Consider the following 14,508-nt stretch of genomic DNA (forward strand, 5'->3'; position numbering starts at 1 on the left):
GGTCGGAGCGGGCACGCTCTGTTTTGCATAACTATTTTTAAATCCCGGTAGCACTGCAACCACGTAAGCTAGCGCAATAATTTTTTTTTGCATATGAAACCGGAGAAGTTGTACTTACATCTTGTGCCATCAGCTTGTCCTAGGTCACGGTTTCCTTCCACATAAAGCTTTGCAAAAACTGCATAAAAAGCGCTTGCAGGAACAAAAACATAATATTTCAGAAACACGCTTTGCCGATCTGATCAGCTGTTCATAACACTTCCTACGCTGGAATAGACGTCAGAGCGAACTTTCGCATGTCCGCTATTACCTGCCTGAAACCGGAAGTGACGTAATTTTCGCGGAAATGTAGTTTTTTACCATCAGGGCCTCATGAGCCTGTACTGGTGTTTTTAAAAGTTATGTTTGACTTTATGACTTTCTGTGTCGTTTCTGGGATGCTTAGGACTCATATTGCACTGCTGGAAATAGTTTATTTTGATGCATATGCTGCTTTTTTGCATATTTGCATTATAATATTTATTTTCGTTTTTCCTGCAGTATATAAAAATTTGTGTATTTCAAAAATAAAACTGTGAAGACACTCAAAATAAATTTCCTGTGGTGGGAAACTATTTTTAACTTTTTTGTAGTTACAATTTTGAGGGATAAAACGATTTTCAATTTTTTTTGTAGTTTATTGCACTTTTTTGCAATTTATGTAACTGCTATGCACTTAATGCATCCATATTATTAAAATTTGGGCTATAATGGTTGTATTGATGTATAGCAACTTGAAATGCTCCCAAAAATGGCACTACAGCATGTAAAAATATAATATAAGCTCTGGCGGACTTGGTTCTATGGTAGGTCTTAAAGGGTTAAATTTCTATATTAGTTTTAAGCTGTATGGTCTTATGTTTGGGGCTCCTGATTGTAGCTTTGCTCATTTATATTCTGACCTTGCACCTTCCTTCGTTCTTTGCCTAAAACTTGCTGCTTTTAGCTTCTCCTAAAAGCTTAGTTTCTTCTTATTAAATTCTGTGAGCCTGGTAAAGGGCAGCACCTTAGTGTGTGCGATCTACTGCCTTTTTTAAAAATAGCTGTTATTTATTCAAATGAATGGTGATGGAGTCAGTGTTTGCTTGGTGCGGCACGAGAAAAAAACAGCAATGTTGACGGACTGCCCACTGTTGTTTTGAACCACACAGACTGATGACACCTGACCCGGCATGCAAAGGGCACGCCTGGAGCTGCTTTGAGATTTAACTCTTGCAGCCTTTTGGAGATGGTACATTATGCTTGGAGGAAATTATTTGTGCTAAATGGGTGGAATTGGATGTTGTTTATAATTAGTATTGTGGACATTTGTGTTCTTGTTCAAAGTTTTCGGGCAGTGTGCAAGCAGGAAATTGTGCACATCAGTGTAGTGTAGATTTTGAGTCAGACTAGGAGTCAGGTAAACATTTGATAAGGAACTTTTGTTTGTGGAAGCTTAAATGATACTTCTGTGTTTTGCGACGACAGATATGTGAACCTTATGTAATCAAAACGGAAGTAAGCATTTTTAGGTGGAGCTGCAATCACGTCTTGCTTTCCTGACATGTACTATCCTGTCTTTTACCCTCTTTCACTCAGGGATGCAGTGCAGCTGAATGTCCTGGCCACTCAGATGATGCTGGCCCTGGCTCACAGGATGAAGCACCTGGAGGTTTTTATTCACATCTCCACAGCCTATGCCAACTGTAACCGAGAGCTCATCGAGGAAGTTGTCTACTCTCCCTCCGTAGACTACCGAAAACTCATCGATACTCTGGAGTAAGCTTATCTGGAATGTGATCAAACAGCACTGACACCAAACGTCTGCTTCACGTGTGCAGATATGAGGACGTAGCAGTCATTGCTAAATGGCAGCATTAAGTTTAATAGTTTTTTTTTTTTTTTTTTTTTTTCCAGACTTTGATGGATTTAAAAGCAAGTAGGAAGTGCATTTCAAGATTAATGCCAGTGAAATAAAGCGAAGCACTTCAGCTTAACTCTGGCTTTACAGTAAATGGCTCAAGATAGATTAGTAAAGTCTGTGGAGTAGAGATTAGTGCTATGATTCTGGGGGATTTTATGTACAGAGCTGTTCAGTGAACGTTTGAGTGCGTGTGCAAAGAGACAGCATGCAGAGTTTGTTGTGTACAGTACACACTGATCTTCTGGATGGGCAGAGTTGCTCGAGGTTCTTGTGTAGCGGTTGAATAGTGATGAGTGAAACGACCTAATGAGCTGGAATATAATTTGTCCTTTTGCCCAACTTTGGATTTTATATGGAAGGTGGAGCAGATGGGCATTGTTGGCACACGTAATTCGCTCTTCAGGTTTCTCTTTTTACCTTGTTCCAGTTATGTAATCATGACAACTGTGTTGTTCGTGTTTGCATTTCTTTGTTCTGAGCACATTTTTAGGAGTGTAATCACATGTGGTTTGCATGGAAGAGAGGGTTAAACTCTTTTCCCACCTGGTCTGTTGGAGACTTTTTTCCTTTTCTTTTTCTCTCACGCTTGAGAACAGTCCAAAAGAGCAAATCGTATTGCTTAGCAGACTTTCTGCAGACTGAATAAATTAATAAAACTGTGGGCACTGGTAATGAAATGAGGTATTTTGGTCCATTTAATGAACTTGTGCATCAAACAGCAGTTATTCTCTTTACACGCATTATCTATAGACTGTATATAAAAAATGGATATGTATACATGTCCATTTATTTATTATTTTTTTTATTAAAAAAAGCAAAAATATGGAAGTTGCCATTTTGAGATGCCTACAACTTTCTGAATTCCACATTGTAGAGATTTTGGATGTTTTTGGTGTTGACGGCCGTCCCAAAATCCCTTCTTTGTTCATTGTAGTTTTAGAGTAATCTTTGATGAGTGAACGCTGTTGGTTTGGCTTTAATTTGAGCTTAATGTAGCTCATTACTACTTGTTTGCCCTTTCCCCTGGTGTGTTTGTTAGTGAAATGTTGTGTGTAATGAGAGCGTGGTGCAGCGTGGGAGAGACGATGACATTTTACACAAACGGGTTTAAGCAGTTGGTGAATTCTAAGTCTAAAGGAAAATAAAGTGAAAAGAAGGACATGAATATTGTTTTGGCTGTTATACTTTTGTCCTGTAATTACAGCTGGTTTGATTTTTTTGTGTGAGTAAGGCTCCCCTGGAGGTGTGGCTTCCTAACACTTGAAGAGAGTTTTTCTGAACAGCAGCAGTAGTGCTAGTGACAGATGTGACAACCTACAATACCTACGTATTGCAAAGTGTTGAGGGGAATGTGCCATTGCTTTTTGGATATTCTCTGGGTTTAAATATTGTTGGGGCAGTCACCCACACAGTGATTAGTACTGGAGAATGAGCAATATTTCTGTTTACTTCAGACTGGAAAGCCCTGCAGGTCATAAAATTAAATGAAGCAAATACAGGGCTAATCTCTCTCTGTCTCTCTCGGTCCAGCTGGATGGATGACGATCTGGTATCTACACTGACTCCCAAGCTAATTGGAGAACATCCCAACACTTACACCTTCACCAAATCTCTGGCCGAATATATGGTGCAGCAGGAGGCTGGAGACCTCAACGTAGGCATTGTCAGACCCTCCATAGTTGGAGCCAGCTGGAAAGAGCCCTTCCCAGTGAGTAATTCCAGATGCTGGTGTTACGCTGCGTTTTCATTATTACTGTAGAACCTTAAATTGGTAAAGAACAATGCATAATCGTGTCTTTTATATATTATTTGGATTTGTTCCCCCCCAAATTTGGTCTTCTTCACCTCTCCTTTTTGCCAAGCACAATTGTGGGAATTCTCCTAAAGTTTAAGCAGCAGTGTGATTGATTTATTTTTTTTTATTAAGTCAGTTGAACATCTGCCTGAAAGTTATATTTCAGCTTTAATATTTTCATTGCTTTTGTTAAACTTTGTCATTCAGCTTTGGTGAGTAAGCGCATTGTTTCAACATTAATATTCTATCTTTCAGGGCTGGATTGATAACTTCAATGGACCCAGTGGGATTTTCATTGCAGTAAGTACACAGGAAAAATAACTGTAGGTGGGGTCTAGAAGCCTAAACTGTTTTATGATTGCTCGTATTTACAGCACAATCAGAGAGCTTTGAGTGGTATTGAAGTATTTAAGATTCTGGTGGTAATTTACTGTTATTCATGATGATTGGTTACATAAACAACTGTGCCGTATGTTTGCTTTGAAGAGCTAGTTGTGGTTTATTAATTGTTATAAAGTCTGTGGTGTGATTTGTGATTGTGGTGTGTTTTCCACAAATCGGTTGCATTAATACTTCCTCTACGCCACCCCCTCTTAGGCTGGTAAAGGGATCCTCCGAACAATGAGAGCATCTAATAATGCTGTGGCTGACCTGGTTCCTGTAGATGTGGTCATCAACACTACGCTGGCTGCAGGCTGGTACTCAGGATCACAGGTGCTTAACAGGTGAGAGACCCACACATTAACACAACTTTAGTCAATATTTGTTTTTTAATTCATCTTAGTTCCTCTGACATCTTTCCCTTTTTACGGCAGGCCTAAAAGCATACCCGTGTACAATTGTACAACTGGTGGGATTAACCCGTTTCGCTGGGGAGAAGTCGGTAAGACAATTTCTTGCCTAAACGCAGCCTATGAGGGGGAAGCCCCTGACAGTGGAAGCTTATGCGCTTTAACGTGGCGTCTAATGATATACCCTCACTGTAACTTGATTCCCGACCTGCCACACCCAAAGCAGAAGCTTTTGTTTACCTGTCCCTTATGGATATTGATTTAGGGCAGTAAAGTATCCCAAGCGCATCTTTCCCCAGTATAGAAGTTGCACATTTTGGAAAACTGTTCATAATCTCATCATGTCCTGTATTTGTGCTGAATTCTCTTAATGCTTTGCATTTAAATTTCATGGTTTAAACTGTAGCTCCTGCTCTAAGTGCAGTGTTTTAAGCTTTTAAATGTAAAACCGCTATGTCCTAAAACTTGAATTCTGGTGTGCTGGCAGTTAAATTACTGAGCCAGGTGCAGGGCTTGCATATATAAAATTAGGGTGGCAGCGACCGTGACAGAACGAGCTTGAGAGTCACTCCCCTTTGTTTAAAGTTGCACTGTGCATTAAAAAGGTGACAGATAACAGCATGACACAGTTTCAAATAGGAACTGAGAACGAAATGACTTTATCCAGATCATGTAGAGGCTCGCCTCAGGGTTTAAATGATATTACACAATTTCTCAGTTTGCAGATCTTGACAACTCCTGCTGCATACAGTGCTGTGCAAAAGTCTTGAGCCACCCCTCATTTAATTAGTTTGCTTCCAAGTTGCCAGATTTCTTTAGTATTATTATTGGTGGCCGTGAGTAACAGTTCTCCAGGCTTTCTAAAGGTCCTTTAAAGTTTTTTTTGTTAGCTGCTTTTTTCACTAATAAAAGAAGTGAGACAGGGACACTGCACAAAAACTAGAGCAAAAACCAGCGGCAACAGGTCTGATGGAGCGATTCATCCAAATGTGAAATTATTGTTCAAATCATTAGTATGTACAGAGCTGGTCAAAGGTTCACAGTGAGTGTCTACACCCATCTATAGAGCAGGGTGGAGGCTCTCTCATGGTTTGTGGCTACATTTTACCCAGTGTTGTTGGATATCTTGTCAAAATTGGAACTGTGAACACAAACGTGCCTCTGTAGACTGATCCACTATGCAGTACCATCTGCTTGGCAACAGTTTCATTTTTCAGCATGACGATGATCCTGAACACACAGTAAACCTGGATGGAAAAGTGTAGGATCATCTCGACAGAGAATGGAACAAAGGGCACCCAAAATTCAAAGAAGAGCTTTAAATGCCCTTAAAGAACCCTGGAGAACAGTTCCTGAGGACTAATTAAAGAAATTACAAATTTTTTCTCCACATGGAGCATGCATTCACATCCATTTTGATAGTTTGGACAGGTTGCTGAGTTCTCATATTGAGGTGAAGTGTGATTATTCTCACACTGAGCCATTCAACAGCGGTAACGAGTAGCTCAAATGTAGAGGAGGAGTCAACAGGACTGAACAGGCCAATCGCAGCAGTTGCAGGCTGATCGCCACACAGGTGGTGGAGGTGCACATTTGGTTGCATCAGTTGCTGTTATGACACACCTCATCCCCTGTAATGCTGCCATTTTTAGATGCCTGATGTTATTCACCTTACATTATTTGTTATTGTATTAGCACCCTTTTGTCTAGCTAGTTTCCTAACAGCTAAGGCAGTTGAAAACTAGGAAATCTAACTTTTTCTAGTTCCGGTACAAACCTTGTGGCTTTGTATATCTGCAGAACATATAGTATAGTTTTCCCACATGGCTCAACCTTCTAGCCAGTCATAAAGGCAAAACAATGTAACGGCAATCTTAAAGCTGCTCATTGATGACTTGTGTTGAACAACCTTCTGTTTCTTAGAGTACCATGTAATATCCACATTCAAGAGGAACCCCCTTGAGCAGGCCTTCCGTCGGCCCAATGTTAATCTCACATCCAATCACCTAATCAATCAGTACTGGATCGCCGTGAGCCACAAAGCTCCGGCCTTCCTCTATGATCTGTACCTCAGGCTGATTGGACGAGAACCCAGGTAACCTCGTCATTGCCGTTTCGGATGTGCCGTGCCGCTGCTGTTCTAACAGAACCCCCTACCCCAAACACACACACACTCGCATTTCCGCCGGCTTACACTGTCACCCTTCCTTTATCGAAGTAGCCTAACGTCATAGCTGCAGTGCTGCTGTGTTAAAGATGCTTGTGTGCAGTTTTGCAGGTGAAGAATGTATAACCCAGCTGTTCTCCTGAACATGCTGGATTCTGCACTCTTTGCGTCTTTCTAATGTTTGTATTTTCAGTTAGATTTCCAAAACCTCGGCACCAAGTTCACTTCAGTCCAGCTCATAAATGGACTGAAGTGGACTCAAACTGTCTTGTTTTGTTTCCAAAGACTAGATCCAGTGTTCTGTTGTGCTGCTAATTAGACGATTACAGTGGGCCTGCGTCTTTCCTTGTATCAAAAGGAGGAGAAAATGAACGTGCATTCCTTTTCTTCTCGTCCTCTGTGTCCTTCCTGTTCCGTCATATGTGATTCTCTCTCCTACAGAGTACTGTATAAACATGTCCTTCAAGACCAATCCCTTAGAGCAGGCTTTCAGAAGGCCCAATGTCAATCTACGCTCCAACCCCTTTACTAATCAGTACTGGACCACTGTCAGCCACACGCTGCCAGCCCTGCTCTATGATGGCTATCTCACGCTGATGGGCCGGAAGCCCCGGTAAGGTTGCAACTGCCCCTCAACCCTCTCCTGTCTGCCAGTCTGCCCCCTGCCTCTCCCAATTTCCCCACACTCCACTCCTCCCTGAATGTCTTTTTTTTTTTTTTCCTGGGAAGGTGGAAACAAGGGCAGAAGGAACAATGTTTGCAGTGTCTTTTCTTGACGTCAGCTGTTAATGTAGGCAGTATCCGAGCATGTGTTTTCAATTCAAAGAAGATGCCACGTGCCTTTTTTTTTTTTTTTTTTTTTTTTTTTTTCTTCTTTCGTGAACAAGCCATGCTGTGAACATGACATCCATTATCCGCCGGTCTTCACCCAATCATGGAAAATGCTGAGGCACCACGAGACTTCTTGACCAATCGAGAAAGTTGTGCTCAGTTGGACATCTTGTGTCTCACTGAAAACAACACTACTGCATGCAAACTGATTGGTAATTCATTCTTAGTCTAAATTCTAAAGCCACAAATATTTCAGACGGCAAAAGTGACACCTTTATAGTTTTAAAATCAGCAGTGCTGTTTCTGATTCTAAATAAATAAATAAATAATAAAAATAAATGAAAAATGAATTGGACAAAACTTGCTGTGCTTAACTGTCTGAAATACTCATGGATGGCTGAATGGGTAATTTGTATTGAACCTAACTGGCTTTGTCACCAGCTACAAGAAATGATTATCCCTGCTTCTGTATGCTGATCAACCATGCATGTTTGTCACATCTTTGAATCATTTGTGTTCGCAGAAGGAATCTGAGTCATATCAATCTGCCTTCATTAGTGTAGCAGTTTAAAAGGACAGCATTACAGGCCTCGCGTTGCAGCCTGCCATTTCTGTTCATGACAAATTGAAACGTCTGAAGTAATTTGATCCAAAAGTGGTTAACATTTACAATTTACTGGATGACAAAAAAGGTGGCATTTGAAGACTCGGATCCCTTTTATCCTGCTAACAATATTGGCTGCTTCTTTGCACACTGATCACAACATCACCTTGAATCATTCCTACTAAAAATTTGATTATCTCCATCTGAACTAACACAAAAATTAAGTATCCTAACTGGATTCATCTGTGTTACCAGGAGGACAATATCACCTCCACTGTAAGTTTATTTTCTGAGGAACTTAAGCTGATTTAGTTCATTTTTGTGTTGAGCTTTTAATTATTTTGGGTAAAATATTGACCTAGACTGGGTCATGGGTTCATTTGAGTGAACTGTCTGTCCTCCTGGCCTATAAACAGATTAAATCCAGTTGATTTGTTTGCTGATTTGTGTGACTCACTTTGCCGCAGGGGAGAAATTGCCACCTTGACTTGCAGTGCTATGAAAAAGCTTGGAAAATACTCCTATCTTTCAGGCAAGCTATAACCTTACCAAAAACTGTGAAAAAAGTATGACCTCCAAATGTCCTAATCTGGGGTTTAATAAAATTAATTACACGATTGAATTTAAATTGTCTGGAAAAACTACAACATGCTTCCTTTGTTCTCTCCAGGAGTAAGAAAGTTTTAAAAAGTGCTGGCAAAAGAAAATGATGTGGAGTAGCTGACAAATCTGTTTTCCACAAAGCTTAAAACTTTTTCTTGGCACTTTTTAAGATTTTGACAGGATGGGAACAATAAAAACTCAAAGTTTAGATCAATAAATCAGCCACAGCATTAACTCCACCTACCTAATAGTTTCAGATTGGTTAGAAAACTCAAATGAAGCAATCTGGTCATGGGCAAACATCAGCTGAGATGTACCTTTGGTTTCTGGCACTAGTTTGAGAATGTGGTTTGTAACACTGAGTGTTCACTTCTTCTGTCATTTGCGTTAACGCTGTGGCTGATGGCTACCGTATGCAATCTCATAGCACTGTACAGCTCAAATGATCACTTTTTTAAATCAAGATCAGCTTAATCAAATGTGCAAATCAGTGAAGTCATGCCCATAGCGTAATCGGAGAGGTCAAATCGATCTGAGATATACAGGAATAACAAATTTGACTGCAAACGGTTAATTTATATGCATACATATATACATTGCTCTCTCTGGTACCTGTCTTTTATAGCCTAATATTTCTCTAGACTGTCTAACCTCTGCCCCTGCTCCCAAACACTTTGGCATACTCTTCTCCTTTCCTTCTCATCCTGCCTCTTTATCCCACCACTTTTTATCTGTCCTGTCCTCTTCCTCATCTTCCTTCTGGTCCTACTCTGCAAACACTATTTATCCACAACACTGCTGTCTTTTCCTTACACTGCCCCTCCGCTACATGCCGTTTGCCATAGGATGATGAAGACGATCACTCGCCTCCACAAAGCCATGATGGTACTGGAGTATTTCACCAGTCACTCCTGGGTGTGGAACACTGACAACATGGCCATGCTGTTGGCCCAGATGAGCCCTGAGGATAAAAAGGTAGGGAGGGTCGCGATGATTAAACAATGTTTAATCATCGCTCCGCACACTGCTTCATTCACACTCCGTGCCTCAGTTACCCGTGCCTGCCCCGCCCACGCTGCAGTCGTTTACACGCTGTGGCAGAGTGGAGTGCCAGAGTGATAATGTCTAGTAGTCTGCTGGTAAGGCAGAGCGTGATTCATTCACTGCTGACGTCAGTTTGTTGTGAACGGGATCATTGTTCTGCGTTGCAACTGTCTGGAGGAATCTGGACTCAACATTACGACACTGACGTCTTGTGGAGTCTTTTCGAGAAAATAATCAGATGCTTTCAATCCGGGGCGTCAAATTCATGTTACACTGGCCACATACAGCATACTTTCATCTCAGAACTTTAGCTACACATTTAATCCCTGATGTCTTAGTAATTTAAGAAAGAAGGGCAAATTCAACAGTTTTTCTAATGTTGCTGTAGCAAAGAAGGAAATCTCCTGGGATGCCTCTTTGAGCTTAAAGTAATAAATAAATGTGCAAGTTCACAGAAAGTTCTGGTAGCTCACTGCCCAGACTAATTATGAAAATTATTAAATGAATTCACTACTTTTTCTACGGCAGTTCTGTTGCAAAGAACAGAAATTTCTATAGTGGATGGGTTACTCCGTTATTTAGGTGTAGCATGAATGGCCATCTGAGATGTTTTTATGTAGGAGAAGCTGTAACGGTTATGAAAATACAGTTAACTTAAAAATACTGGGCTTGTTCCAAGCTGTCCAGTGGTTTGATTCTGGCCCCCGGGCCTTATGTTTGACACCTCTGCTTTACATTATATTAGCAAAGTTAAACTTTTAATTTCACAGAATTTATTTTTTATTTATTTATTTTTTTAGTGCATTTGTCTCGCCTAACGAGGATACAGGCTCCTTAGACGGAGGATTCAAGGGCTTGAATTTCCTTACTGAAGCAGAGACTCTGTTCCCACGTCCCCCAACAGTTGACCACACAGTGCCTCGCTTGTATTATTTCCTAGAAGGCACCACTGGGGGGGGGGAACTGCCACAGTAAGCTGGAACACTGTCAGATCCACAATGCAGCCTTCTTACCATGAAAGCGTCCCCTGTTGAGAGTTGATTTAAATGTTTGTTAATTCAGAATCGATAAAGGTTTGTCATGAGTACATCTCTCATAAACAAATGTTGCTGCTGAGGCATACTGAGGGTGTTTCTTGTTTCTCTTGCTGCAGATATTTAACTTTGACGTGCGTCAGCTGCACTGGGCAGAGTACATGGAAAATTACTGTATGGGCACCAAAAAATATGTCCTCAACGAAGAGCTGTCGGGGCTGCCTGCTGCACGCAAACACCTCAACAAGTAAGAAGTCTATGAAATTAAATCTGTCATCCTTTCCTCCAACACAGAGACACAGGAAGTAGTAGCATTCAAAGTGATGGGCTCTGGCAGGCTCTTTAAAGTTCACCACACAAAAGATGCTTTTCTGCATCGCCAGTTAAATGTGCTGTATGCAACTTTTCGTTAATGGGTTTGAAAACTTTTTATTGACAATATTTAAAAAAATTTTTTTAAATATTTTAAATATTTTTTTTAATATTTAATTTTTAAATATTTGCACAAAAGATGCAGAATTGTTGCTCACAAATCCAAATACTGTATTGGCTGATTAAAGTAAAAATGCAGGGTGGTTTGTTTTTTGTTTTTTTGTTTTTCCTCTTTGGGGAGGGGGTGTTTATGCAAGACCCACACTGGGGTAGATGGCCAACTAGTTATAACTTGGCTACACAATATTTGTCTAGTATTACTTTGGCACATCCAACTCACTCTTATTATACTGATACAAGAGTACACAGGGTATATGCACCAGTGTCCTAGTTTGTGTACAGTGTACAGGACTTTGGTACATGCTGCACTCGACCATTGCAGGACAGTGTGATGTATATGGTATTACTGTTTGGTTGGTCGCTTATACACAGTTTACAAGCATGTCTTAACACCTGTGAGTCTTATTAATTAGGTTATTATTAGAGAGCATTCATTGGAAATTACACATTATCAATATGAAACAGTCTAAGGTGGTGTATCGCATGTCTCACAATCTGTTTTATTTCCAGGCTGAGGAACATTCGTTACACCTTCAACACCATCCTGGTGGTGTTTATTTGGCGCATATTCATTGCCCGATCCCAGATGGCCAGAAACATCTGGTACTTTGTGGTGAGCCTCTGCTTCAAATTCCTGTCCTACTTCCAAGCTTCTTCGACCATGAGATAGTGACCGAGGGACGTGGTGGCGGGTTGCGAGGCGGAGCGACAAAAGAAATTAAGAAAAGACTGGCTGTGGATGGTGAAAGGTGCTTGTGTTCAAAGTGCTTGGAAAAGAAAAAAAAAACAATAAAAACATCAGTCTCTGGTCTCTTTTTCATTGACACCACCAAACCATTTAACAACTCAAATACAGATGGAACTACCTGACAAGCCTGGAGTTCACAGGGGTCTGTTGGCTATCTGGATCTCTGGCATTTCATAGAAACTCAGTGCATGGATTTATTGCACCATACAGCTCCGATTCATAGCACTTGGACTATTTGGAACAAGCCTCGTTCTGTTTATTCCCAGCATGTCCGGTCCTCCTCCTCGGCGCCAGCTTTGCTCAAGAGCAACCTTCTCTAAACCTGCTCATCTCGCATCTTTGTGCTCGCCTGGCTGTCTTCCTGCAAAACGAAGCTATGCATTGGATGATGCTGCTGCAAAAATCCCCAGCTGGTTTTGAATCAGTCCAGGCTTCAGTCGCGTCAGATGTTTTAAGTTGCAAGTGTAAGTTGTATATCTGTCATCTGAAAAGATAACTGGTTTTGCTGTTTTTCTTCCGGATTGTCTGTGGTTTGTGTCATTTTTATGCTATGGAACGTTTTTTTTTTTTAAAAGCAGTCTGTAAGAATCAGGGTTGTTTTGTTTTGTGTTTTTGTTTTTGTTTTTTTTCACCTGACAGCAGCGTTGGCTAGATGCTTAAACAGTTGGTTGATTTGACATTTTAAGAGGCTTATTCAGGGACCGGCTGACCTAGGGATCACTGTTTAACTCTGTCATGACCTAACACCAAGAGCGAAGCCATTTTAGCTAACACGTGACATTTGCAGTGATGGCTTGTGGAAACTGAAGTATAAACACGGGAGGGGCTTGCTTATGCTGATTTTTATGTCCCACAAAAAGAATGGCCTTTAGCCCCTCTCGCTGCTTGTGAGAAAGAAACTGTCAGCAATGATGCACCTCTGCATGTTCCTCCAGTGGACTACGGTGGCAGACTCCCTAATTACAGCAAAGCACAATGTAGATTGTACTGTAGTGGCTTTACCCAGTGCCTACAAACCAACGGTTCTTGCATCAGCAGATATCCAGCTTCTTCTTCAGTTTCCTTTTTTGTTTTAAATCACGTCTGAAAGTTATTAAGCTACACTTTTGCCAAAATGCATCTTGGCTAACATGCTCATACCTCTGTGAAACGGTGGGGGTGAGATGGTTATTTCTTTCTTCTCGAATGCTTTGAAATTAAACGCTCTTGTACCGGTACAAATCTTGAGTTCCACACTGTTCTTTTAGTACACTACTTTTCAGGTAGCACTAATTGTAGCTCGCCAACATTGTGAAGGGTTTAAGTCTTTTTTCTTTGCAAGTGCTTGTGTGTGCATGTGTTAGAGTAACTTCGCGGGACATACTGTATTCTATTGCTGCTGTTTATAACCTCTTGGACCATTCGTTGCCATGTTAAGTCTTAAATTGTTGGAACTGAGCTAATCTGCGCACTATGTTATGTTTGTCTTTTCCCCGAGCTTTAATGAAGCAGGGTGTGACTGCGTGCTGTTTGCTTGCATCTTAGGCCATAGAGATTTCAAGCACCTACATGTTTGTCGTGCCAGAGTCACTGAGGAGTGTGATTTATTTATTTTTTCTCCCCTTCTCCCAAATCTCACAGCATGAGTCATTTTGCATAGATCGTATGAAAGTCCAAGACTCAAACCTGAATTGTGCCTGAACTTTTGTCAAGATAATGTGAAAAGAAAGCAATCAAATCTGTTTTCTAGTTATTTTCTGTATAACTCTATTTAGGTAGACGACATATAACACAACAGATGTATTTTTATGCTGATAACATTGTGACTAGTTTACTGATAAAGAGCTAACTGAACCAACTTCAGCTGCTGTATATTTAAAAAAAAAAAAAAAAAAAGAATTTAACCTGTTAAAAAAATGTAAATGCAGTAGATTAAATACTGAATTTGGCTGTTACAAGTTGCTCGTCATATCACTTTGTATATACATGCACATTTTAACTTTTTCCATCACGGAATGTAGTAAACATTCAACAGCCTGACTTCATTGCTCAGCCAGATTCTCCCTGACTGAGCTCTGAAAAATTCTGTAATTGCCTGTGATTTTAATATGGGAAAAGCTGAGGGACCATGTGACGAATTCTTGCTTAACTCTGTTTCCTTGCGAGGGTGTGAAGTCTCTGGTGTGATTATGACTGTTCTTGTGTGGTGGGGGGAGGGAGGGGAAATAAAGCGCCGCCATGTCTAATTCAGGGTTTTCTCACTTCTGATGTCAGGAACTACTGAATCCTACCAGTGGATTGTTAAAACGGGGCATTGCACACAAGCATTGAAATGATTGTAAACCTCTGAAATCACAGCTTTGAACAGTTTAGGAATTGCATTGCGTTATAGCATTATTTTGCAACAACCAGTTTTTCTTTGGGACATTTACATTTTTGTGATATAAGCTTGCTTGCAAGAATTTTATTTTTTTTATT

At 40.6% G+C, this 14,508-nt stretch overlaps 1 protein-coding gene across 2 annotated transcripts in view; it reads left to right on the forward strand.

Moving 5' to 3' along the window:
- Positions 1-12,111, forward strand: part of far1 (fatty acyl CoA reductase 1) — a 28,805-nt gene extending 16,694 nt beyond the window's left edge. The window contains exons 5-13 of one of the 2 annotated variants that reach the window (XM_080875785.1): positions 1,618-1,797; positions 3,473-3,650; positions 3,993-4,037; positions 4,335-4,462; positions 4,553-4,620; positions 6,452-6,623; positions 9,579-9,708; positions 10,931-11,058; positions 11,814-12,111. In XM_080875785.1, the coding sequence (XP_080731911.1) occupies positions 1,618-1,797; positions 3,473-3,650; positions 3,993-4,037; positions 4,335-4,462; positions 4,553-4,620; positions 6,452-6,623; positions 9,579-9,708; positions 10,931-11,058; positions 11,814-11,973 (1,189 nt within the window). In that variant the 3' untranslated portion in view covers positions 11,974-12,111. Of the gene's footprint in view, positions 1-1,617; positions 1,798-3,472; positions 3,651-3,992; positions 4,038-4,334; positions 4,463-4,552; positions 4,621-6,451; positions 6,624-7,136; positions 7,309-9,578; positions 9,709-10,930; positions 11,059-11,813 lie in introns of both variants that reach the window. The other variant, XM_080875786.1, reaches the window with a different exon arrangement.
- The last annotated feature ends 2,397 nt before the right edge of the window (positions 12,112-14,508 follow it).

This window comes from Rhamphochromis sp. 'chilingali' (genome assembly GCF_963969265.1).
Source record: "Rhamphochromis sp. 'chilingali' genome assembly, chromosome: 2".
Taxonomy (NCBI): domain Eukaryota; kingdom Metazoa; phylum Chordata; class Actinopteri; order Cichliformes; family Cichlidae; genus Rhamphochromis; species Rhamphochromis sp. 'chilingali'.